The sequence below is a fragment of the Chrysemys picta genome, chromosome 19, assembly GCF_011386835.1.
Source record: "Chrysemys picta bellii isolate R12L10 chromosome 19, ASM1138683v2, whole genome shotgun sequence".
Classification (NCBI taxonomy): domain Eukaryota; kingdom Metazoa; phylum Chordata; order Testudines; family Emydidae; genus Chrysemys; species Chrysemys picta.
This window is the reverse complement of record NC_088809.1, coordinates 23,748,596-23,775,687: the sequence shown is the minus strand read 5'-3', so window position 1 is coordinate 23,775,687 and position 27,092 is coordinate 23,748,596. Positions and strand designations below refer to the sequence as shown.

The window sequence follows — 27,092 nt, the reverse complement described above, 5'->3', positions numbered from 1 at the left end:
TGTGGCCGACGTGGGAGTCTGGGTGGTGTGACAGCAACTGCATGAGTGCAAGAGAAGAGAGTAGGTTCAAAAGCATAAGGCGAGTGGCACTGCAAAGCGGGTCGGCCATGGAAGGGGGAGTGGGCATTGTTGGGAAGGGTGAAAGTGCTGAATCCACGGACAACATTTCTGTCACCGAACTGGAGCAGGGCCGGGGAATGGGCTGGGGGTGTGTGTGTCATGCCCCCGACCCTTGGAGAAGTTCCCTGTGTTTTGTGTGTTGGTGGGACACTGCCCTGGGGCCTTTGGGCTCAGCCCAGGGGGGCTACTGGGCGATTCTGGCCGAAGCAGCGACGGATACAAATCTCTCGCAAGAGCCCGTTGTGTGCCAGTCCCACCCCGAGCGTGGCTGCGTTGGGAGAAGTTCTGGGTGTGGAACAGGACCCCCCCCCCCCCCAGCACCGGGCCGGGAGGGAACAGCTGGGGGGTCACATCCAGACCCGGTCCGGGCTCGGGGTGCTGGAGCCAGGCGCTGCCCTGGCACTGGCTGGGTGCCGCTTCCCGGCTACCCCGAGCGCGTCTCCTGGGGCCCGGGGGTCGCTGCCCGCCCGGCCCGGCCCGGCCCAGGGGCACTGCCCGCCCGGCCCGGCCCGGCTCCCCCGCACTCCGGCCGCTGCCGCCGGCAACACCTGGCGGCCGGCGGGGGCCGCGCCGCGCCCGCTGCCCAGCGCCCCCTCCGCCGGGCCAGTGGTACGGCCCGCTCGGTCCCGCCGCCGGCCAGGACGCGGCTCCGGCTCAGGTAGGCGCGGGGCCCGCTCCGGGGCCCCAGGGGCGGGCTGGGGGCGCGGGGCCCGGGCTGGAGCAGGTGGCTCTTGGCCCGGCCCGGCCTGGCCCGCGCCCCGCTTCCCTGGGGCTGCGGCGGGCCTGGCAGCCGGTCCGTGCGCCCCGCTCCGCGGCCGGGGCCTGGCCCGAAACAGCCTCCGCCGCCGGCTCCTCCCGGGGCTGCGGGGCCCCTGCGGGGCAGCGCCTTGGCCCCCCGCTCGCCCCAGCTTTGTGCCTGCAGCAGCCGAGGCACATCCCGCCGGAGCCGCCCCTTGCCGGGTCCGTTCTCCGCCGAGTTCCCCAGGTCGGGTTATGTCTGATGGGAGTCGGGGCCCGGGCTAGGCTGGAGGGCCCCATAGATGTACCCAGTCCAAGGCAAGCCGGGCCCACCGGGCTCCCCTCGCCTGGCCTCCCGCACAACAGGCCAGAGACCTGCCCGGACAGCTCTCCTGGGGGAAATCCCATCTTGATTTCAAAACTGACCCTTGTTAAGTTGTTCCAGTGCTTGATTCCTCCCACTGGTAAACATTTATCCCAGATTGCCAGGCCTAACCTCCAGCCACTGGACCACGCAGATGTTGTGGAAAAAGCTGAAATACTCAACGCTTTTTTTGGCCTTGGTCTTCACAGACAAGGTCGGCTCCCAGACTGCTGCACTGGGCAGCACTGCGTGGGGAGGGTGACCAGACAGCAAGTGTGAAAAATCAGGACAGGGGGTGGGGGATAATAGGCACCTGTATAAGACAAAGCCCCAAATATCGGGACTGTCCCTATAAAATCAGGACATCTGGTCACTCAAAGTATGGGGAGGAGGTGAGCAGCCCTGAGTGGTGAAAGAACAGGTTAAGGGCTATTTAGAAAAGCTGGACGAGCACAAGTCCATGGGGCCGGATGCGCTGCATCCGAGGGTGCTGAGGGAGTTGGCTGATGTGATTGCAGAGCCATTGGCCATTATCTTTGAAAACTTGTGATGATCAGGGTTGGTCCTGGATGATTGGAAAAAGGCGAATGTAGTGCCCATCTTTTAAAAAGGGAAGAAGGAGAATCCAGGGAACTATAAACCGGTCAGCCTCATCTCAGTCCCCAGAAAAATCATGGAGCAGGTATTCAAGGAATCCATTTTGAAGCACTTGGAGGAGAGGAAGGTGATCAGGACCAGTCAACATGGTTTCACCAAGGGCAAGTCATGCCTGACCATCTTGATTGCCTTCTATGATGAGATAACTGGCTCTGTGGATGTGGGGAAAGTGGTGGATGTGATATACCTTGACTTTAGCAAAACTTTTGATACAGTCTCTCACAGTATTCTTGCCAGCAAGTTAAAGAAGTATGGATTGGATGAATGGACTATAAGGTGGATAGAAAGCTGACTAGATTGTCGGGCTCAACGGGTAGTGATCAATGGCTCAATGTCTAGTTGGCAACCGGTATCAAGCGGAGTGCCCCAGGGGTCGGTCCTGGGGCAGGTTTTGTTCATTATCTTCATTAATGATCTGGATGATGGGATGGATTGCACCCTCAGCAAGTTCACAGAGGACACTAAGCTGGGGAGATAGGTATGCTGGAGGGTAAGGATAGGGTCCAGAGTGACCTAGACATATTGAAGGATTAGGCCAAAAGAAATCTGATGAGGTTCAACAAGGACAAGTGCAGAGTCCTGCACTTAGGATAGAAGACTCCCATGCACTGCTACAGGCTGGGGACCGACTGGCTAAGCGACAGTTCTGCAGAAAAGGACCTTGGGATTACAGTGGATGAGAAGCTGGATATGAGTCAGCAGTGTGCCCTTGTTGCCAAGAATGCTAACCGCATGTTGGGCTGCATTAGTAGGAGCGTTGCCAGCAGATCAAGGGAAGTGATTATTCCCCTCTATTCGGCACTGGTGAGCCACATCTGGAGTATTGCGTCCAGGTTTGGGCCCCCCCACTACAGAAAAGGATGTGGACAAATTGGAGAGAGTCCAGTGGAGGGTAATGAAAATGATTAGGGGGCTGGGGCACATGACTTATGAGGAGAGACTGAGGGAACTGGGCTTATTTAGTCTGCAGAAACGAAGAGTGAAGGGGGATTTGATAGCAGCCTTCAACTACCTGAAGGGGATGGAGCTCGGCTGTTCTCAGTGGTACCAGATGACAGAACAAGGAGCAATGGTCTCAAGTTGCAATGGGGGAGGTCTAGGTTGGATATTAGGAAACACTATTTCACTAGGAGGATGGTGAAGCACTGGAATGTGCTCTTGGGTGGTGGGGGCAGGCAGGTATAGCGCGTGTGAAACTAACAGGGAAAGGGGTCGTGTAACTTCCTTAGAAGCTGTTTTGTCTGAGTAAATATTACATCAGCCCCAATTTCTCCCTTAAATGGTACTGCAGTTCCATTTATTTAGTGACTTTATTTTATTTTGGGGTTTCCTTCTATTGCATCAGACAGCAAACAGTCTCCAACAGAAATTCAGCTAAGTTGCTCGAGAAATCCAGCCAGACACAGACCAGAGTTGAGCTCAGACAGCTAGCTGAAAATTAACAAACTGTGAGGGGACAGTGTAAGCTGGAGACTCCAAGCAGTAGCCGGGGGAGGGTGCAGAATCTGCAGTGTGCCAAACACTCTCCCCCAGCTACTGCTTGGAGTCAGAAATAATAGTAAATGTTACATGACTGTGAATGGGATGTTGTGAAGGCTGAAAGTATAACTGGGTTCAAAAAAGAAATAGGTAAGTTAATGGTGGATGGGTCCATCAATGGCTATTAGCCAGAATGGTCAGAGATGCAACCTCATGCTCCAAGTGTCCCTAAATCTCCCATCTGCCAGAAGCGGGGGCTAGATGGCAGGGGATAAATCACTCAAAATTGCCCCATTCTGTTCATTCCATCTGAAGCATCTTGCCCTGGCCCCTTGTCAGAGTCAGGACCCTGGGCTCGCTGTTGCACTGGTCTAACCCAGCATGGCCGTTCCTGTGTTCTTACATACAAGTTTGAATCCATGTTTAGAAAACCTGTCATACAATAAAGAAATTCAATGCATTTAGTTTTTCCGTGGGAACGTGAAGAGGGGACTGGAGAACAGCGTAGAAGTACCTACATGAGGAGAAGATTTCTGATAGGAGACGGCTCTTTAGTCTGGAAGACAGAGGCAGAATGAGATCCAGTGCTTGGAAGTTGAAGTGGACAAATTCAAACTAGAACCGAGGGGCACATTTTTAACAGTGAGGAGAATTAACCATTGGAACAGATTACCAAGGGATGTGGTGGAGTCGCTGTGTTTTAGAGCCTTTAAATCAAAATTGGATGTCTTTCTAAAGCAGTGGTCTCCAACCTTTTAACGCACATGATCACTCTTTGAATTTAAGTGCAATCCAGGATCTGCCCCGCTCCTTCCCTGAAGCCCCGACTCACTCACTCCATCCCCCCTTCCCTCCGTTGCGCACTCTCCCCCACCCTCACTCACTTTCACCGGGCTGGGGCAGGGGGTTGGGGTTTGGGAGGGGGTGCAGACTCTGGGCTGGGGCTGAGGGGTTTGGAGTGTGGGAGGGGGCTTTAGGCTGAGCCTGGGGCAGGGGGTTGGGGTGCAGGAGGGGCTGAGGGGTGCAAACTCTGGGAGGGAGTTCGGGTGTGGGGGGGGGCCTCCAGGCTGGGGCAGGGGGTTGGAGTGTAGGAGGGGGTATGGGGTGCTGGCTCTGGGAGGGGGTTCAGGGCTGGGGTTGGGGTGTGGGCTCCCACCGGACAGCAGTTACCTGGGGTGGCTCCTGATTGGTGGTGCAGTGGGGCTAAGGGAGGCTCCCTGCCTGCCCCGGCCCCACACCACTCCTGGAAATGGCCAGCATGTCCCCGCAGCCTGTGGGGGGGGGGACGGCGGGCAGGGGTCTCCGTGCGCTGCTCCTGCCTTCAAGCACCGCCCTCCGCCGCTCCCATTGGCCTGAGTTCCCCGTTCCCGGCTGCCCCGCTATGCCACTGGTCTTTTAGCGGCCAGAGATTGCGATCGACTGGGAGAGTTTCCAGGATCGACCAGTCGATCATGATCGACCAGTTGGTGACCACTGTTCTAAAGGATATGCTGTGGCTCAGACAGAAATTATAGGCTTGATGCAGGAATCACAAGGTCTCTTGCCTGGGTTACACAGGATGTCTCCTCAGAGCTGATCATAATGCCCCATTTTAAAACGTAACCCTAAATATGGAGTGGCTCTGCGGCGTTTCCATAATTATCTATTATACTTGGTAGTGTGGTGTGAGCTGGTGGTGGTTCCACCATCGAGGGAATAGACATAAAGCTCCTAGCCTGACTTCTTTAAGGCCCTTTCCTCAGGGCTTGTTTATTAGTCACCAAACTGACACAAAAAGCAAATCAACTGAAACACGGGAAATCATTTCCCAAGGCTTCCTGCGCTTAAGCTAGTCAGGATGGGAGAAAGCACAGCTTACCCTTAGATGCAGCTATGTGACAGGAGGCTTAAAAATGAAGTGGAAAGGAGATCACATTCTGTATTCAATTCTGTAGCTATTTAGAGTACATTTCCATCGCACTGTATTCGTTTTATCCATATTAAATGATATGGGATTTTTCCGTGATGGTAACTCAATGAGAAAAGCTCAAACCTTGGCTGGGACAGAATGGATGGATGGAAGGAGAATGTGTATATTGAACTTTGCTAAGGACAGCAAAATACCAGACACCTTTCCTGTCCCACATTGGAATCTGCTGAGGACATACTTACCTTCTGGTGAGAAATGCCGAGACCCATAGCTGTCATTAGAAAGGCCTCCTCAGCCATCACAGCATCCACTAACACCTTACTGGGGCAGTGGGGTCAGATGATTCAGAAGGAAGAGCTTCTTCTAGTGAATCACCAGCACCACTGTCTCAACCCCTGGATTTTCCTAGGAACTCTCTCATCCATGAAAAATCTCACTAAGCTCCAGGAAGGTGTGCAATGTGATATAATAGATACACTTATTTTCCCGTATTGACATCTCTAGCATGAATCATTCTGCTGGCTGATTTCAGAGAGAGAGAAAATATTTTCCTGGGCGGTAGGTTAGACTGTGCTGGAAGCAAAGCTGCCCTTCCCTTGACAAGCAAGTTGTGCTGTTACCCTAATTCTCTCTCATATCCCTCTGGGATCACTTTCTTCCCTTCCAGGTGGAGCCAGGAGTGCTACCTTTGGGACATGCCTCTGAGGAGTATGAAAACTTTCCTCCAAAAAGTGTGGTAGCAGACCCAGAGAGCAGTCAGCAAACACAGCAATTGGTGAGTTGCAGTCCCTTTCCATAGGCTCAAAAGGGGACTCCACCTATGGGCCTTTCTCCCTCAGAGTGAAAGCCAGGCTTTCTTGGGATGAAATGCTACAACTGTTTCAGTTTTTACGTCTCTGATTTCATATGTGGGATTTGGGATAAAGTCTTCCAGGTGCTTGCTGGTCTCAGAGTGAGATGTGGGGAACTGGCCTGTGCCAAGAACCAGCTGCAAAACAGGTAGTCAAGGAGTGATAGGTTCCCCGGGCTGCAACTTGGAACTGGGGTACCGCTGAGCCCTCTGTCCCACCAGTCTGGGCTCCTTCTCACTCTGTGAGGCTGTGACAAACGACAAACCTCTGGCAAGTACTGCACTTACACAGACATCCACAGTGTACGTTTATTACCCAGTCTGCCACTTCTACAAAGGAAAGTGGACGTGCACCAGCCCTTGCACCCTGAGCAGATTTCCCAAGCACTTCAGCCAAAACATACTGTTAGGTAAAATGTAAAACAGATTTATTAACAACAGAAAGAGAGATTTTAAGTGATTATAAGTAAAAAGCATCCAGATCAAAGTTGGTTACCTAAGAAATAAAACAAATTTGCAGTCTTAGTTCTATAAACTAAACAGGATTTGAATCAGGCAGTGTCTCATCCTGATAGATGGTAGAGTTCCTTAATACACAGGCTGGGATTCTCCTTTCCAGCCTGGGACCGCTCTCCCGTTCAAAGTCTTTGTCCTCCAGACATGCTTTCAGGTGTTGAGTTGGGGGTGGGGGAAGTGATGATGTCACTTCTCTTTCATAGTTTCTTCCTTCTTGCTGGAAACATCGATGTTTGTGAGGTGGGTCAAGCAGCCTCCATTGTCTATGTGCTATCTCTGAGAAGTCTCCATTGTATAGGTTCCTGGGACAGTCCTTGTGAGTGTGGATTTCCTTTAATGGGCCATCAGTTCATCTGGCTCCTCCATTGTTGCACCTGAAAGGCTGGTTGCGGGTGTTCCCAACCTCACAATATCTTTCAGTAACACACACATAGCAAAAGTTCATAACTCCATATACAATGATAGCACATACAATCCAATAAGATATTAATGTTCAACAAATCAAGCCTTTTAAAATAACATAAGAACAGCCATATTGGGTCAGATCAAAGGTCCATCTAGCCCAGTATCCTGTCTTCCGACAGTGGCCATTGCCAGGTGCCACTAATCATCGAGTGATCCATCCCCTGTCCCCATTCCCCATGATACCTCACAAGGCATACTTTGTACAAAACAGATCATAATTACATCAGCATGGTAAATCTGGGGGCGACAGGGTACTGCTTTAGAGCACAGAGTGCCACACAAGGGCATAGGCACTCCTGACCTCCCTCATTCACTGATGCCCTGGATGTACACAGCTCCAAGGTGTTTTGATCACTGCTGGCTGAATGAAATATATCAGATGCATTACTGAAGCATCAACCATCTCAAAACTAATTGAAAGTGAAAAAAAGTGAACATCTGTTTTGCTATTCTGGGCTTACGCTTTTTCTAAAATGGGATAGGTACATCCTATCAGGGGCATAGGAGAAATACCATGTAACACTCATGTCCCTTATGAGCTATCCCAACAAACCAGGCTTGTTCATAGCGTATTCTAAGTTTAACAGTCTGATAATGTTCATAGTTATCCAGGGGAGCCAAAAAAGGTAGCAAGTAGCTAGAGATGTCAACACATATTGAGCATATTTGTGCCGGCTGTTAGATACAGTCTGGATTTGAACCATAGCTGAGTTAACACATTATTTGCAGCTCAGGATGGTCCTTCTGAATAGTGCTAGCCCGTAGCTCTGTGTTTTGCACGACGGAGCGTACAAAGCTCCCCACTTGTGCTTCCTGTCATGCCATGTACTGCTTGTCATCAGCATGATGCAAGTGGGAAAGCAGAGAGCTGTGTCCGGAACTGAAAAGGTGGGAGGAGGAATGGGACCTGTAAAAATAGCTGGTTGGCTTATTGAGTTTTGTTTGGGCATTTCTTCTTGTCTTCTTAAGAACTGTCATTAACTTTTTTCAAATAATTTTCACAAAGAGATTTTCATGTGGAAGAGAAAAAGCTTGTGTGGTGTTAGATCAGGGAAGCTGTTTTGAATTTCACATGCACCATGAGACATCTGGGATGCTGGTTTCTGTGTGGTCCAGTGTTTCTTCATAGCTTTCTTTGCTTTTCTTGTGTAGGAATTTGAGCTCAGGAAAAAGCGTAAAAAATGTGAAAACCTTGAACATGAAGTGAGGAAAAAGCACAAAAGATGCAAAGAATTGGTAAGCATTGTCTCTGTCTACAGCGGTGAGTTTGATGTTAGATGAATGGTTAGATTGCTGCATTCTTATATGGGATTTTTTCCTTGTTTAACTAAAGTAATTTCTTTTCCAGCTCTGATTTCTCATTTCAACAAAATCACAAATTCTGGGTTCCAACCCTTAGAGTCTAAAGATTAGTTCATTTAGTGTTGCAGCTGGTTGCAGGCCAAATGTGTAGATTCTTCTGCATTAAATTAATATTAATGTATGTAGTAGGGAAAAATAATTCCCTCCACTTGAAGGATTGTTGGGTGAAATTCCCCCTGTGTTATGTAGGGGATCAGGTTAGAAGATATTATTTACCTCTGTCTTCACGAACAAGATCCGCTCCCTGACTGCTGCACTGGGCAGCTCAGTATGGTGAGAAGTTGACCAGCCCTCTGTGGAGAAAGAAGTGGTTCGGGACTATTTAGAAAAACTGGATGAGCACAAGTCCATGGGGCTGGATGCGCTGCATCCGAGGGTGCTAAAGGAGTTGGCTGATGAGATTGCAGAGCCATTAGCCGTTATTTTTGAAAACTCATGGCGATCGGGGGAGGTCCCGGATGACTGGAAAAAGGCTAATGTAGTGCCCATCTTTAAAAAAAGGGAAGAAGGAGGATCCGGGGAACTACAGGCCAGTCAGCCTCACTTCAGTCCCTGGAAAAATCATGGAGCAGGTCCTCAAGGAATCAATTCTGAAGCACTTGGAGGAGAGGAGAGAAAAGTGATCAGGAATAGTCAGCATAGATTCACCAAGGGGAAGTCGTGCCTGACTAACCTAATTGCCTTCTATGAGGAGATAACTGGCTCTGTGGATGAGGGGAAAGCAGTGGATGTGTTATTCCTTGACTTTAGCAAAGCTTTTGATACTGTCTCCCACAGTATTCTTGCCAGCAAGTTAAAGAAGTATGGGCTGGATGAATGGACTATAAGGTGTATAGAAAGCTGGCTAGATCGTCGGGCTCAATGGGTAGTGATCAACGCCTCCATGTCTAGTTGGCAGCCGGTTTCAAGTGGAGTGTCCCAGGGGTCTGTCCTGGGGCCGGTTTTGTTCAATATCTTCATTAATGATCTGGAGGATGGCATGGACTGCACTCTCAGCAAGTTTGCAGATGACACTAAACTGGGAGGAGTGGTAGATACGCTTTAGGGTAGGGACAGGATACAGAGGGACCTAGAAAAATTAGAGGTTTGGGCCAAAAGAAACCTGATGAGGTTCGACAAGGACAAGTGCAGAGTCCTGCACTTAGGATGGAAAAATCCCATGCCCTGTTACAGACTAGGGACCGAATGGCTAGGAAGCAGTTCTGCAGAAAAGGACCTAGGGGGTTACAGTGGATGAGAAGCTGGATATGAGTCAACAGTGTGCCCTTGTTGCCAAGAAGGCGAACGGCATTTTGGGCTGTAGAAGTAGGGGCATTGCCAGCAGATCGAGGGACGTGATCGTTCCCCTCTATTCGACATTGGTGAGGCCTCATCTGGAGTACTGTGTCCAGTTTTGGGCCCTACACTACAAGAAGGTTGTGGAAAAATTGGAAAGAGTCCAGTGGAGGGCAACAAAAATGATTAAGGGGCTGGCGCACATGACTTATGAGGAGAGGCTGAGGGAACTGGGATTGTTTAGTCTGCAGAAGAGAAGAATGAGGGGGGATTTGATAGCTGCTTTCAACTACCTGAAAGGGGGTTCCAAAGAAGATGGATCTAGACTGTTCTCAGTGGTACCTGATGACAGAACAAGGAGTAATGGTCTCAAGTTGCAGTGGGGGAGGTTTAGGTTGGATATTAGGAAAAACTTTTTCAGTGGGAGGGTGGTGAAGCACTGGAATGGGTTACCTAGGGAGGTGGTGGAATCTCCTTCCTTAGAGGTTTTTAAGGTCAGGCTTGACAAAGCCCTGGCTGGGATGATTTAGTTGGGAATTGGTCCTGCTTTGAGCAGGGGGTTGGACTAGATGACCTCCTGAGGTCCCTTCCAACCCTGATATTCTATGATTCTATGAACGGTCCCTTCCAGCCTTAAAAATCAGCTGGGAGGAAAAACGTTATCAGAAAAATTTGAACGATGATTCGACTTGTTTAAGAATTGTTTAAGAATTCTTTAAGAGAAGCCTAAAAAGCCACAGTAAAGGAAGAAGGCCATATTGGTTAAAAATATGACCTGGTTCAGAGACGAAGCGAAGGCAGCTATAAAATATATATATCTAAATCAGTAGCAAGGAATTGTAGGAAATTGATGAGGGAAGCAAAGAGACACAAGGAGAAATCTATGGCCAGCAGAGTTAAGGACAATAAGTTTTTTCAAGTACTTTTTTTTTAAAATGGAGATATACCTATCTCATAGAGCTGGAAGGGACCCTGAAAGGTCATTGAGTCCAGCCCCCTGCCTTCACTAGCAGGACCAAGTACTGATTTTGCCCCACATCTCTAGGTGGTCCCCTCAAAGATTGAACTTACAACCCTGGGTTTAGCAGGCCAATGCTAAAACCACTGAGCTATCCCTCCCACCCCTATTTTTGGGAACAAAAAGAATCCTGACAATGGTATTGATCCATTATAAGGTGTAAATGGTAGAATTATCAGTAATAATGCAGAAAAGACAGAAGTGTTCGTTAAATATTTCTGTTTTGTATTTGGGAAAAATGATGATATAATCATATCATATAATGACACTTTTTCCATTCCACTTGTTATCTCAAGAGGATGTTAAATAGCAGCTAAATAGTTAGCCATTTTTAAATCAGCAGGTCCAGATAACTTGCATCCAAGGCTGTGAGCCTTGCTGGACCATTAATGTTGATTTTCAATAAGTCTTGGAACACTTTTCAGAGTAGCAGCCGTGTTAGTCTGTATCCGCAAAAAGAAGAACAGGAGTACCTGTGGCACCTTAGAGACTAACAAATTTATTAGAGCATAAGCTTTCGTGGACTACAGCCCACTTCTTCGGATGCATATAGAATGGAACATATATTGAGGAGATATATATACACACATACAGAGAGCATAAACAGGTGGGAGTTGTCTTACCAACTCTGAGAGGCCAATTTTTTTTCTCTTAATTAATTGGCCTCTCAGAGTTGGTAAGACAACTCCCACCTGTTTATGCTCTCTGTATGTGTGTATATATATCTCCTCAATATATGTTCCATTCTATATGCATCCGAAGAAGTGGGCTGTAGTCCACGAAAGCTTATGCTCTAATAAATTTGTTAGTCTCTAAGGTGCCACAGGTACTCCTGTTCTTCTTTTTTCTTGGAACACTGGGGAAGTTCCAGAAGACTGGAAGAAAGCTAAATGTACCAGTATATAAAAAGGGAAATGGGATGACCTGGGTAATTATAGGACTGTCAATCTGACATCGATCCCAGGCAAGATAATGGAGTGGCTGCTATGGGACTTCATTAATAAAGAATTAAAGGAGGGTAATATAACTGATGCAAATCAACATGGTTTTATGTAAAATAGATCCTGTCAAACTAATTTGATATCATTTTTTGTATGTTATAGTGTTTTAACAGCAAATTAGCCTGGGGACAGTATGCAAAAAACAAAAGTTATTACAATAAAACTTAAAACTAAATCCAAGGTTATAAAATGTTACAATATTTATAAGGATTAAAAAGGAGATATGTCATTAATCTGTATATGATCATAGAATCATAGAATATCAAGGTTGGAAGGGACCGCAAGAGGTCATCTAGTCCAACTCCCTGCTCAAAGCAGGACCAACCCCAACTAAATCATCCCAGCCAGGGCTTTGATCCCTGTGCCACCTGCCTTTTCCTTATATCAGTCTCTGACCATGCCATATCCAATTGCTTATTAATATCCTCTATTCTCCACCAGATTAGGGATTTCACATTTTTAAACTTAAATCTAATTTCTGATTAGACGAGTGTCTGGAGTATTATTTGGGAGACCAAGGATCTTTCTAAGAAATTTGTTTTGAATCACGTCCAGTGTCAGGGATCAGACGATCCCCACATTTCTGCTCCACACAGAATTTGAGTGCAAACCTTAGCCTCAAACATTCTAAAATGTGGGGAGGGATAGCTCAGTGGTTTGAGCATTGGCTTGCTAAACCCAGGGTTGTGAGTTCAATCCTTGAGGGGGACCATTTAGGGAACTGGGGTAAAAATCTGTCTGGGGATTGGCCCTGCTTTGAGTAGGGGGTTGGACTAGATGACCTTCTCAGATCCCTTCCAACCCTAATAGTCTATGATAAAGGCTAGTGCAACTAAGTTGCCCCCATGAGTCCAGGTAAAATATAACAGCACTTGTATTGAATTTGAGGCCTTCTCTTTTGTTACGTGAATATTCGTATGCCACAAACCATTTTGTGAGAACCAGTAGGGGAAAAGAGTTAACCTGTTCAGTATATTGTCCATCGATCCTCCATTTATGCAACCACAGTCTCTGATGAAAGACACTTTTGTTAGTTTTGGAGTAATTTATTGAAAGGCCTTTCCATTGACCATACCAAACACATTCTTATTTGATTTACAAATATGTGCCTCCTAAGGGGAGAAAATTGTATGCAGTTTTTGTTGATCTAAAATCGGCCTTTGAATCGATTGTTAAGGACCATCAGTGGGGCAAATTGGAGATTGCTGGAATAGACCCTTAATTACTTCTTCTTTTAAGAGCTTTTCACAGACAAACAGTGGATAAACCTGGATGGGGGACTAACTGATTCCATCCCAGTTAGTAAGGAGGTTTGATGGGGGTGTCTAGTAGCCCTTTTTCTTTTTCTTTTTTATGATGTGGTTTTAGCATTAAAAGGGGATCAATATTTTCCCCCTAAGATCATGAATCACCCTGTGTCTGTCATATGATATGCAGATGATATGGTTCTAGGATCACAAATATCTTTAGCACTGAAGTGTTTATTACATGCATTTGGTATCTTTTTTTGATGAGACTATTATTTTGGTTGATAAAGGTAAAAGTGTTGATGTTATGTACTTAGGACTTGCCTTCACATACAGCACTACAGCGACACAGCTACACTGGTACAGTTGCACCGCTGTAGTGCTTTAGTGAAGATGCTACTACACTGACAGGAAAGCTTCTTACGTTGGTTTAATTAATCCACCTCAGAGAGAGGCGGTAGCCATGTTGATGTCCCACCGACATAGCGCTGTCTACATGGGGGGTTAGGTCAGTATAACTACATTGCTCAGTGGTGTGGATTTTTCACACCCCTAAGTGATGTAGTTATACCAATATAGGTCTGTTGCATAGACCTGGCCGTAGACGTCTGTAAGGCATTTAACTTGGTACCACATACCATTTTGATTAAAAACATTAGAAAAATATAAAATTAACAGGCTGTTTGCAGTGTTGTTGTAGCCGTGTTTGTCGCAGGATATTAGAGACAAGGCGGGGGAGGGAGTATCTTTTATTGGATCAACTTCTATTGGTGAAAGAGACAATCTTTCGAGCTACACAGAGCTCTTCCTCAGGTCTGGGGAGGGTACTTGGAGCATCACAGCTAAAGGCAAGGTGGAACAGATTGTTTAGCATAAGTAGTTAACACCTATTCTATGAGACCATTCATGGTGAAATGGCCCGTTCACATCTCTCCAGTCATAGGACAAAACAGGGGGATAGTGGGTTATATGTTGTTGTAATATTCCATAAAATTCAGTATCTTTATTGAGTCTATGATTTTTAGTGTCTAGTAAAGTCATGAATTTAAGCTCCCAAGATCTTTTGAAGGTGTCGTTCATTTTTCCTTTGAGGATGAGGACTCAGAGGTCAGATATAGAGTGATAGCTTTGTGAAGTATTCACCCACAGGTGACAGGGTGTTTTTTCTTTTATCATTTTTCGGTGTGAATTCATTCAAAAGCATAGTGATTGTGGGTTTCACCCACAGAGTTGTTATTGGGACAGTTAGTGCATTGTGTTGTGATAGGTGTGTGTAGGACCCATGGAATGAAAGGTGTGTCGTGGGGGGTGTTGATCATTGTAGCAGTGGAGATATGTCTGCAGGTTTCGCATCTGTTGTTCTGACAGGGTCTGGTGCTGCTTTGAGTTGGTGGGTCCTGGTTTGCTAAACAATCTGTTCCACCTTGTATTTAGTTGTGACACTCGCAGGACCTTTCCCAGACCTGAGGAAGGGCTCTATGTAGCTCAAAAGCTTGTCTCTCTCACCAACAGAAGGTGGCCCATTAAAAGATATTCCCTCACGCACATTGCCTCTATAAAATTAACATGGCACACATTAAATGAATTAAAAGCTGGTTAACTGATAGGTTACAACATGTAATTGTAAATGGGGAATTGTCATTGAATGGGTGTGTTTTTAATGGGGTCCCGCAGGGCTTGGTTCTTGGTCCTGCGCTGTTTAACATTTTTATCAATGATCTGGAAGAAAACATAAAATCAACCCCCTGCTCTGGGCTGCTGTGCTCTCCCCGGCTCTGCTGCTCTGCTCTGGGCTGCTGCACTCTCCCCGGCTCTGCCTTACTCTGCCCTGGCAGCCCCAGCTCATGCAGAACATGGGCCCTGAGCTCTTGGCTCCATCATTGACTTGCCCACCCTGACAGTCTGGCTGACTTGGAGTGCTGGCCTCTCCCCATTGGCCCTGGGAACCTGTCAGTCCCAGGATTCTGACTCCTTTCAGCCCTTCCCCTTTCTCTTGGTATTGTGAGGGGGCCAACCAAAAAGCGTTTCAGTAAGGGCCCCCTACACATCTCCCAGCAGAGCCTTGGCTATTGCACTGCTAATGGTGTGATCGCTGGGAACGTGAAGAAAAGTGCCCTGTAGGAACAGGGATGCAGGAGCCATTGTTACCCTCATGGGGTCTATTTTGATCATGTCTTGACCACTAATTGATTTACACATTTAGGGCCAGATTCTGGTCCCCTGACTCATGTTGGGTAGCACCAAGTCACTGAAGTCAGCAGGGCTGCTTGTACATAAGAACATAAGAACGGCCGTACTGGGTCAGACCAAAGGTCCATCTAGCCCAGTATCCTGTCTACCGACAGTGGCCAATGCCAGGTGCCCCAGAGGGAGTGAACCTAACAGGCAATGATCAAGTGATCTCTCTCCTGCTGTCCATCTCCACCCTTTGACAAACAGAGGCTAGGGACACCATTCCTTACCCATCCTGGCTAATAGCCATTAATGGACTTAACCTCTATGAATTTATCCAGTTCTCTTTTAAATGCTGTTATAGTCCTAGCCTTCACAACCTCCTCAGGCAAGGAGTTCCACAAGTTGACTGTACGCTGTGTGAAGAAGAACTTCCTTTTATTTGTTTTAAACCTGCTGCCCATTAATTTCATTTCGTGGCCCCTAGTTCTTGTATTATGGGAATAAGTAAATAACTTTTCCTTATTTACTTTCTCCACATCACTCATGATTTTATAGACCTCTATCATATCCCCCTTAGACTCCTCTTTTCCAAGCTGAAAAGTCCTAGCCTCTTTAATCTCTCCTCATATGGGACCTGTTCCAAACCTCTAATCATTTTAGTTGCCCTTCTCTGAACCTTTTATCTGCCAGTATATCTTTTTTGAGATGAGGAGACCACATCTATACGCAGTATTCAAGATGTGGACATACCATCGATTTATATAAGGGCAATAATATATTCTCCATCTTATTCTCTATCCCCTTTTTAATGATTCCTGACATCCTGTTTGCTTTTTTGACTGCCTCTGCACACTGCGTGGACGTCTTCAGAGAACTATCCACGATGACTCCAAGGTCTTTTTCCTGATTTATTGTAGCTGAATAAGCCCCCATCATATTGTATGTATAGTTGGGGTTATTTTTCCCAATGTGCATTACTTTACATTTATCCACATTAAATTTCATTTGCCATTTTGTTGCCCAATCACTTAGTTTTGTGAAATCTTTTTGAAGTTCTTCATAGTTTGCTGTGGTCCTAACTATCTTGAGCAGTTTAGTATCATCTGCAAACTTTGCCACCTCACTTTTTACTCCTTTCTCCAGAGCATTTATGAATAAGTTGAGTAGGATTGGTGCTAGGACAGACCCTTGCGGAACACCACTAGTTACCCCTCTCCATTCTGAAAATTTACCATTTATTCCTACCCTTTGTTCCCTGTCTTTTAACCAGTTGTGGGATACGATGCTGTTCATTCAGTGTGCGTAAGAGTGTCAGAACCTGATCCCCAGTGATTAGGATAGGACTGGCTGACCCTAGATTATTTGGTGACTGCAGAGGAATTGGATTGTGAGTCTCTCTGCAGAGGGGATTTGTGCCGAGTGGCTGTCCAGGAGATATTTGATGGTCAATAACCTCCTGTTTCCCTTCTCTAGAGTTTTTGACATCTACCACAATGTGTGTTTGTGAGGGGGAGGGAATGAAATTCGGTAAAGTTCCTCCATTACTATAGAGACCACTCACCATTCTGTGGTGATCACCTGGCCCGGGGAAAATTTTTGTCTCCACATATCACCACTCACAATTATGTGAGCTGCATCTCCTAGGTCTGCAACAGTGGGCATCAAGGCACAGAACTATAACCTGCAATCGGCCAGGTGCAGCTCAGCCTCCTAGTCCCCTCTTGCCTGGGGAAAGCAGTTAATCAGAGAACCTTGGGGTAGTAACAAGCTCATTCTCTCTGGACAGGAAATCCAGCTGCAGGTGGTGCAGGGTGAAAATGCACGACTGGCTCAGGAGAACACTCAACTGAATGGGAAGGCTGAATGGGCACGACAGGTAACCAGGGATACTCTTGTTCCCTCAATGGAGCATTAGCTTTTATTTTATGTTTATGTCGACATTGCAAAACTCCTCTACCAAGCAGAGCTTATCACAGGACTAAGACAAAGCAGTGGCCCAGATTCAAATTGTAGTTATCAATGGCTGGCTGTGAAACTGGGAGGGTGTATCTAGTGGGGTCCCATAGGAGCCAGTCCCCTGGGTCTGGTACTATGTAATAGTTTCATTAATGACTTGGATAATGGAGTGGAGAGTGTGCTTATAAAATGTGCAGGTGATACCAGGCTGGGAGGGGTTGCTAGCACTTTGGAGGACAGGATAAGAATTCAAAATGACCTTGGGAAATTGGAGAATTGGTCTGAATTCAACAAGATGAAATTCAGTAAACAAGTGCAAAGTGCTACACTTAGGAAGGAAAAAATCAAATGCACAACTACAAAAAGGGGAATAATGGATTAGGTGCTAGTACTGCAGAAAAGGATCTGGGGCTTATAGCCTTGGGCGGAAGAGGCAGGGAAGGGGGCTAGCCTCCCTGAACAGGGGGTGCACGCGCTGCCCATGGCCTCAGCTGGAATGCTGGGTCCCGTTCTGGGCATCACACTTTAGGAAAAATGTGGACAAACTGGAGAGAGCCCAGAGCAGAGCAACACAAATGTTAAAAGGTTTAGAAACCCTGACCTATGAGGAAAGGTTAAAAACAAAACAACTGGGCCTGGTTAGTCTTGAGAAAAGAAGACAGAGGGGGACCTGATACCAATCTTCAAATATGTGAAGGGCTGGTATAAAGAGGACAGTGATCAATTGTCCTCCATATCCACTGAAGAGAAGATGAGAAGTCATGGCTTAATCTACAGCAAGGGAGATTTAGGTTCGACAATAGGAAAAACTTTGTAGCTGTAAGGGTAGTTAAGCTCTGCAACAGGCTTCCAAGGGAGGTTGTGGAATCCCCGTCACTGGAAGTTTTTAAGACCAGGTTGGACAAACACCTGTCAGCGATGGTCTAGGTTTACTCGGTCCTGCCACAGCGCAGGGGCCTGGACTTGATGATCTCTTGAGGTCCCTTCCAGTCCTACCTTTTTATGATTCTGTGATTCCCCATGGTGATTTCTGCTGTTGTAGTGCTTGATGAGGGGCCTTGTCCAGGGCTGGTGGAGTCCACCATGGGGTGGTTACAGTGGAGGAAAGTGGCCATAAACTTTTTTCCATAGCTGGGGCATAAGGAGGAGGGCAGTGCTGCCCCCCAAATGGGTAGAGCTGGCTGAGGGCAGGGTGTACCCCAGGGAGCAGGGAAGAGACCCAAGTGCAATTTACAGCTGCCTTTGCCTGATGGAAACCCTGAAGCAGGACAGGAGGCAGCAACACCAGTTGCACTCCTGGTGTGAATCCCCCTAAGGGTGCAGGGCCGGGTAATTATGGTGCCAACTTTGGAGACTGGCTTTTTAGGACGTGACTGCGCTCTCTGGCATTACTCTGAGTAACTGCACAGTGGTCATAACAAACAGGAAAATCAAAATCATACAGATGCACAGAGTAGCAAGGAAAAAAGAAAGAAAATAATTCATCATATTGGCTGCAGGCATTAAGGTAACCATAAGGCACACACTAACGAGTAAAGGAAAGATTTAAAATGTGCATAAGTGGGTGGGAATTGATAAAGGGGATTTGTATAGGGGGCAGGATCCCTCAAAGATGTGGTTTCTTAACTCAGCTCCTTCTCTCGGCATGAGTGAGGCAAAAAGCCAAACTTTGCACTGGGTTTCACTCTGAAGACTGGTCATTTTCCCCATGGTTAGGACTTCCTAGATCGTCACAAGCCATCTGTCAGAAAGGGAGCAATAACCTTACACTGGTGATCTTAGTTGCTCATAATACCCAAGTCATAGTTCATTCTGATTAGATCTAAAGACTAATCATCAGCACTTTATATGGTGAATGTAGGGGAGAACACAATACATCAGGTTACAGTTTCGTTCAACCCGAAGCACAAATCTCGGTGTTTATTCTTGTTGTGTCCAGGTTGTACAGCCTGGCTCTCCACAGTCTCTCCAGCATAAATCATGTTCAGAAAGCCCCACATATGAGACGGGAGATGACTTCAGTAGCAAATGCAGGCTGTGTGAATAACCATTAGTCATAATTAAGAAAGATACAAATATGTGAATATTTTCCTAATGTTATGTTTGACCACAAATGGGAGGAGCGGTGGGTTCACATGACAGCCAATTGGATGGAAGGAGATGTGGTGGTCCCGTGGTTGCCAACAGGAGAGTAAAAGGCATAGGTTCATGTCCCTGCCAATGGAAGGTGTGTCTAAGTTTAAGATGTGGTTCAAATTGTGAAAAATGATGGCCCTCTATTATTTATACAAAGTGTGCCTGAGGCTAATACACTATCCTCTCTCCACAGGTGGAATTTGAAAATGCTGACCTGAAGTTGCAGGTTGTTTTAGTTACTAAGGAACGGGATTCTGCTCTTCAGAAGAGCCAAGGACTCCAAACCAAACTGGAGAATCTAGAGCAGGTGCTGAAGGTTAGTCAGATCCAGAGCCTTTGAAAAGGCTAAACACTGTTTTGATTGGTTTGATCAGGAAAGGACATGAAGTTCCCCCTCTCTTACAGCGTTTGGTCTATCTAAGCTAGTGATCTAGTTAATTTAATGCTATTTCAAGAGGGTCTGTTAGAGCAATGTCTAAGGTCTGCCATAAGCAGCAAGAAGAGAGACTTATGAATGTGTCTTCTTGGGTGTGGGTAATATGGGAGAGAAGTGATTGCTATAATTTCCTATTGCAGTTGGAGATTTACGATGCACCATGATTCCCTGGTGCTCCTTGGTCACCACAGACAATAGACTGTCAGGCTGGGAGCCCACCTGGGCTGCGATACAGTGGAAGGCAGCCAGGTCGGAGGGGTGGCAGTTGATTTCCTGCAATATGTTCGCATGATTTGTTTGGGTCACCTATGTATAGTTTCATAAGAACATAAGAATGGCTGTACCGGGTCAGACCATAGGTCCATCTAGCCCAGTATCCTGTCTACCGACTGTGGCCAATGCCAGGTGCCCCAGAGGGAGTGAACCTAACAGGTAATGATCAAGTGATCTTTCTCCTGCCATCCTTCTCCATCCTCTGACAAACAGAGGCTAGAGACACCATTCCTTACCCGTCCTGGCTAATAGCCATTAATGGACTTAACCACCACGAATTTATCCAGTTCTCTTTTAAACGCTGTTATAGTCCTAGCCTTCACAACCTCCTCAGGTAAGGAGTTCGCTGTTGGTGGCTTTCCCTACTTAGAGAGTTTCTCAAACTGGGCTCCTCTGGCTTCTACAAGAAGATTCTCATTTTAGATATCTGGTTTTTGACAAGTCCCTTGTCTGTTGAGAGTGACTCTAAATTATGCTGGCTGCTGTGGTCCCACAGGGACTGCTTTGCCGTCTGAGGACTGGCCAGAGTGCTGTGTGTGATGGCCCTGCCCTCTTAGCATACCTGGCATGCAACTCCTCTACATGCACTCTGCGTCTGAGGGAGAAGCTGGTGGTATAAAGCTGCATGAGGCCGCTATGAACCCTGTTCATGTTGCTGGAGTGGCTCGGAGAGCACGTTGGGAGGCCAAGGATCTGCCCAGTCTGTGCTGGAACTCCGCCCCCTGAAAGTAACCTCCCCCCTTTTTTAATTAGTCTGTGAAAAACACACGGTCTGTTAATTGCCATCAGGAAAGCATGGCGGATGAGGCCCTCAGTAGAGCTCCGAGAGGCAACGCTCCGACAATGCCTCCCCTAAATTGTGTGTGACTTCTTCTCCAGCATATGAGAGATGTGGCTGAGCGAAGGCAGCAGCTGGAGGCTGAACACGAGGAAGCCCAGCTAGCACTGCAGGAGAAACAAGAGGAAGTCAGATGGTTGCAGCAGGTATGCAGCGAGTGCGAGACAATGAGAAAATGGACACTTTAACTCTCTGAATCCCCCCTGGAAAGAGATGGAACTCCTGCATTGTCTCCTTGGCGGGACTGTGCAGGGAGGAGGTATGTGTGAGTTTACCAGATAAACTAATCCAGGGAAGTGTGTCTGTGCCAGGGGCAACTCTGATACCTGGGCACTACAAGGGGCTGTTCTCATGCATGACCATTCTAATCTGCAAAGGCTTTTTGTCCATAGAGCAAGGATGTCTCTGGTCCTGTTGTTCTATTCAGGCTTTTAAATCTATCTTGCTGCCTATTGAGATGCTGACAGCGGAAGTGAGCTTTCTGAGGGGTGTTTGATCAGTGACTCCTTGTCTCTTGTTTGACTTCAGGCCCAGGCAGAGGCAAAAAGGGAACATGAAGGAGCAGTACAGCTACTAGAGGTAAGATGGAAAGGCAAAATCAGGCAGGTGTCTGCAAACTTGGTCTCTAATAGCTTTAACACTTGGTTTCTCTGTGGGCTGATGTTCCTGGGTCAGAATGTTCCCTAGCAAACACTGCAAGTGGTAGACCGGTCTCACTCCAGTGTGGCGCACGCTTATCTGTCAGTCAGGCTGAGTAGCCATTAGGGCCAGAATTTCAAGAGCTTGACTCCTGGCATCCTGATCCTCTTGGAAAATCTGCCCTAAGACTGTTGACTCAGTTCAGGTTTTCAGACAGTGACCATCACCGGTGTCTGTACATCTTCCAGTGATGCATTAAGCAACATAACTGTCATGTCTGCACCCTTCTCCATGACTTTCTGCATATGGGTTTTTGGTTGGTTGGTTTTTACGTTATGTGGTCTATGCTGTTATTACAGGAGACATGGCAAAGATGCGGCTTAGCTCTTGGAACCGAAAGTGGTGAGGTTTCATCCAGCAGGAACGAATACCACAGTCCCCCAAAGTGCCAGCCCCCCCCAGTGCTCTGCCCCCTGCACAAACAAGCTTTATCGTTGTGGTAGCCAACTCCATTATGCCAGTGGAGAGAAGTGATGACCATAGTTTTGATCCTACGCATGAGGTGATCTCTTAGATAACCTGGGCCCAAACTATTTAGAGGCATGATGACAAAGGACCAACAGTTTCAACTTGATGTGATGATTTAGGGGAATCCAGTGCAGTGAGTGAGGGTCAGGTTTGATGCCCAGGGAGTGAGCTGCTGCATTCTCCATCACTTGTAATTTTCTCAGTGCTGAAGCTTCCAAGCCCAAGTAAGCTGCTTTCTTACAGTGCAGTTGGCGGGCAATGAAGGTATGTGCTGTTGAAGCCAGCTCTTCCTCTCCAGCGATGGAACCCAATCAGAAATGGCAAAATACATTTCTTGTGACCTCGACTCTGTGAGAGCTTGGTGTCAGTGAGGAGTCTATTTGAAACTGTGAAGTCAGCTGAGCAGGTATGGGTATGTGTCTTCGACTGGTGGAGACTGCGCCATGGCTGCACCCTTCACAGAGTTCTCCTCTGCCAACCAGGAGCTTTAACTAACCCTTTTTCATCTCGGTTCTGGGGCACCTAGGTTAGCCTGGTGACAATGGCACTGTTGTCTGTTGTAAAGAGTAAACAGCTAGAGCTATGTCTCAGCTGCCTCTTGTTGACATTTGACCTTGTGATGTCTCACCAGTTCAGCAGGCTGCTGCATTTTGAGTTGAATAGATCATTGTGGAGCTCCACAAGCGAGAGGCCTGGGGGTGAAGGTGCAGGTTCACATAATGACCCTTGGGCATGTTCCTCCAGGAAGCGGTCAGACTATTCTAGTTCTTTCATTGGCCCCTGCCACCTTGCTTAGATGGGACAGCAATGTCTTGTGGCTGACTGTGTTGAATGCTGCAGAATCCAGAGGTTTGAGAATGGACATCAGCGTTCCATTGACACAAGAGACTGACCACCAGTGCTGCTGTCTGTTTCCTTACCATTTGCTGACCTGAATCTGGATTGTGGCATGTCTAGGATAAAGCTTCTTGTTTAGGGAAGAAAGGTTTAATATTTGCAATAGTTAGCTAGGTCCACTAGCTCCAAGCTGCCGTTTTTCAGTTTGGGTTAGACTATTGCATGTTTGAAGGAAGAAGGGGAGATTCATTCTTTATCTAAGATGTTGGTTATGCCTGTCAGGAGGCTCCAGCAGTTGGTGATCCTTTTTCATAGACTCGTAGAAGATTACGGTTGGAAGAGACCCTAGAGGCCACCCAGTCCAACCCCCTGCTCAAAGCAGGACCAACCCCAACTAAATCATTCCATCCAGGGCTTTGTAAAGCCGGGCCTTAAAAGCCTCTAAGGGTATGTCCAGACTACCCGCCGATTCGGCGGGTAGTAATCGATCTATCAGGAATCGATATATCGCGTCTCGTCTAGAGGTGATATATTGATCCCCGGACGCGACCCCATCGACTCCAGAACTCCACCAGCGCGAGCGGTGGTAGCGGAGTCGACGGAGGAGCGGCGGCCGTCGATCCCGCGCCGTGAGGACGGGAGTTCAGTCGAAATAAGATACGTCGACTTCAGCTACGCTATTTTTGTAGCTGAAGTTGTGTATCTTACATCGACCCCCCCACCCAGTGTAGCCCAGCCCTAAGGATGGAGATTCCACCACCTCCCTAGGTAACCCATTCCAGTGCTTCACCACCCTCCTAGTGAAATAGTGTTTCCTAATATCCAACCTAGACCTCCCCTGCTGCAACTTGAGACCATTGCTCCTTGTTCTGTCATCTGCCACCACTGAGAACAGCCTAGCTGCATCCCCCTTCAGATAGTCGAAGGCTGCTATCAACCCCCCCTTCACTCTTCTTTTCCTCAGACTAAATAAGCCCAGTTCCCTCAGCCTCTCCTCAGAAGTCATGTACCCCATCCCCCTAATCATTTTCATTGCCCTCCAGTGGACTCTCTCCAATTTGCCCACATCCTTTCTGTAGTGGGGGGCCCAAAACTGGATGAAATACTCCAGCTGTGGCCTCACCAGTGCCGAATAGAGGGGAATAATCACTTCCCTTGATCTGCTGGCAATGCTCCTACTAATGCAGCCCAATATGCCGTTAGCCTTCTTGTCAACAAGGGCACACTGTTGACTCATACCCAGCTTCTTGTCCACTGTATTCCCCAGGTCCTTTTCTGCAGAACTACCACTTAGCCAGTCCGTCCCCAGCCAGTAGCAGTGCATGGGATTCTTCCTTCCTAAGTGCAGGACTCTCTACTTGTCCTTGTTGAACCTCATCAGATTTCTTTTGGCCCAATCCTCCAATTTGTCTAGGTCACTCTGGACCCTATCCCTACCCTCCAGCGTATCTACCTCTCCCCCGAGCTAAGTGTCATCCACAGACTTGCTGAGGGTGCAATCCATCCCATCCTCCAGATCATTAATGAAGATGTTGAACAAAACCGGCCCCAGGACCAACCCTCGGGGCACTCCGCTTGATACCGACTGCCCCTAACTACACATCAAGCCATTGATCGCTACCCATTGACCCGACGATCTAGCTAGCTTTCTATCCACCTTATAGTCCATTCATCCAGCCCATACTTCTTTAACTTGCTGGCAAGAATACTGTGGGAAACTGTATCAAAAGCTTTGCTAAAATGAAGGTATATCATGTCCACCGCTTTCCCCACATCCACAGAGCCAGTTATCTCATCATAGAAGGCAATCAGGTTGGTCCTCCAAGTGTTTCAAAATGGATTCCTTGAGGACCTGCTCCATGATTTTTCCAGGGACTGAGGTGAGGCTGACTGGTCCATAGTTCCCCGGATTCTCCTCCTTCCCTTTTTTAAAGATGGGCACTACATTTGCCTTTTTCCAATTGTCCGGGACCTCCCCTGATCGCCATGCATTTTCAAAGATAATGGCCAATGGCTCTGCAATCACATCAGCCAACTCCCTCAGCACCTTCGGAAGCATTGCATCTGGCGTCATGGACTTGTGCATATCCAGCTTTTTCTAAATAGTCCTTAACCTGTTCTTTCACCACTGAGGGCTGCTCACATCCTCCCCATTCTGTGCTGCCCAGTCAGCCGCGTCCCTACCAATTATGGTGTCCTACGCAGCCCAAGCACCTGCTGCAGCCCGCTGAGGGTCTGGGCTGTGCTCAAGGTCTGCAGGGCCATGGAGGCAGGAGCTGTGTGGGGCCCCACAGGCCCAGAGCTGCCCGGGGGATTAGTGGGGGGCCTGGTGCTGGCAGCAGGAAGCGGAACGACCCAGCGCCAGCCTGCTCCGCTCCCCCCGCCCCAGCCGTGTTGCTTGGGGGAGGGGTCCGTGCCCCCGCACTCACCAGCAGTGGGAAGTGCAGGGGGTCAGACCAGATGATCATAATGGTCCCTTCTGACCTTAAAGTCTATGAGTCTATGAGACACAACGGGGAGCCAGAGGAGTGGAGCAGGCTGGGGCTGGGTTGCTCTGCTTCCCGTCACCACCGGTGAGTGCGGGGGTAGGCCTGACCCCTGCTGCCAGCGCCAGGCTGGGGAGGGAGCTTGGGAGAAGGGGTGGAAAATGGGGACAGGGTGGGGGCAGGAAGAGGCGGGGCAGGGGCGGAGGGAGTTGTCCTGGGCCCCCCACCCTGCCCCAGGAACGTCCCTGCCCCTTGCAGTGGGCGCACCCCATAGGGGGGCCAGCTGGGGGATGGGGGCTGTTCGCTGGCACTACCACATACGAAACACGCAGCTGTGTAGGGCACCACGAAATTTGGGGCAATTTGGTGCCCAAATGTTGTGGGGCCCTATGCAGTTGCGTATTCTGTGTATGCCTAAGGATGTCCCCTTGCCTAGTGCAGCAGTCTGGGAGCTGACCTTGTCTGTGAAGACAGAGGCAAAAAAAGCATTGGGTACTTCAACTTTTTCCACATCGTCTGTCACTAGGTTGCCTCCCCCACTCAGTAAGGGTCCCACACTTTCCCTGACCACCTTGTTACTAACATACCTGTAGAAACCCTTCTTGTTACCCTTCACATCCCTTGCTAGCTGCAACTCCAATTGTGCTTACACCCCTGCATGCTCGAGCAATATTTTTATATTCCTTCGTAGTCAGCTGTCCAAGTTTCCACTTCTTGTAAACTTCCTTTTTTTGTTTAAGGTCACCGAAGATTTCACTATTAAGTCAAGCTGGTCGCTTGCCATATTTGCTATTCTTTCTGCACATTGGGATAATTTGTTCCTGCACCCTCAATAAGGCTTCTTTAAAATACAGCCAGCTCTCCTGGTCTCCAATCCCCCTCATATTAGCTTCCCAGGGGATCCTGCCCATCAGTTCCCTGAAGGAGTCCAAGTCTGATTTTCTGAAGCCCAGGGTCCATATTCTGCTGCTTTCCTCTCTTCCTTTTGTCAGGATCCTGAACTCGACCATCTCATGGTCACTGCTGCTCAGGTTGCCACCCACTTCTCCTTCCCCTACCAATTATTCCCTGTTTGTGAGCAGCAGATCAAGAGGAGCACGGCCCCTAGTTGGTTCCTCCAGCACTTGCGCCAGGAAGTTGTCCCCTACACGTTCCAAAAACTTCCTGGATTGTCTGTGCACCGCTGTATTGCTCTCCCAGCAGATGTCAGGGTGATTGAAGTCCCCCATGTCTCTACCTGGCAGATGAGGAGCTGCACTGCAATCCAGTGACTCTAGGAAGGAAAAAGAGAGAGAGAGAGAAAAATTCTGTTTTAAAAAAACATTTTAATCTAATCCAGGGCCACAAACATTAAAAAGCTATAAACATAATTATAGTTATTGTCTGGTGTCACTGCAGGGCAGAGTTAATGCTGCTTGGGTGCCTTAGCAGTGTGTTCCCAAATTATAATATGTGTGTATTGCTTTTCAGCATAGCCTTAATTCTGAACAGAGATTTGTCCTCACTTCCCTGCTGTAAGCATGCGCTCACTAGTCAAATGATATTTAGAAGATGGCTCCACTGTGTAGATTATTTCCTGTCTTTACTCTTTCTCTGGCTGCTAATGAAACTTCAGTTCAATGTCTGTTCCATAAGGCCAAGATCTTGAGCTAATAATTCTTCTTTGAGTAGTGTCCTGATGGGTGCTCCACTCTAGGTGTGCTAGCACCCCCTGTGCCTGTGTTTGGAGATTTCTCATAACAGTGGCCATTTGGCCTGTGCATGTGTGTTAGGCAGTCTCGTGTCCC

The 27,092-nt window shown here is 47.8% G+C and overlaps 1 protein-coding gene across 31 annotated transcripts in view; it reads left to right on the top strand.

Annotated features, from left to right (window-relative positions):
• Positions 1–27,092, top strand: part of TSPOAP1 (TSPO associated protein 1) — a 174,121-nt gene that overhangs the window by 53,025 nt on the left and 94,004 nt on the right. For 30 of the 31 annotated variants that reach the window (XR_010593833.1, XR_010593832.1, XR_010593831.1 and 27 more), the window contains exons 6-11: positions 5,935–6,042; positions 8,251–8,334; positions 16,963–17,052; positions 19,462–19,584; positions 20,857–20,961; positions 21,344–21,394. Coding sequence is in view for 23 of the 31 variants with exons in the window: in XM_065573152.1 (XP_065429224.1) it covers positions 5,935–6,042; positions 8,251–8,334; positions 16,963–17,052; positions 19,462–19,584; positions 20,857–20,961; positions 21,344–21,394 (561 nt within the window). In the remaining 8 variants the exon portion in view is untranslated. Of the gene's footprint in view, positions 1–1,058; positions 1,106–5,934; positions 6,043–8,250; positions 8,335–16,962; positions 17,053–19,461; positions 19,585–20,856; positions 20,962–21,343; positions 21,395–27,092 lie in introns of those variants that run through there. The other variant, XM_065573154.1, reaches the window with a different exon arrangement.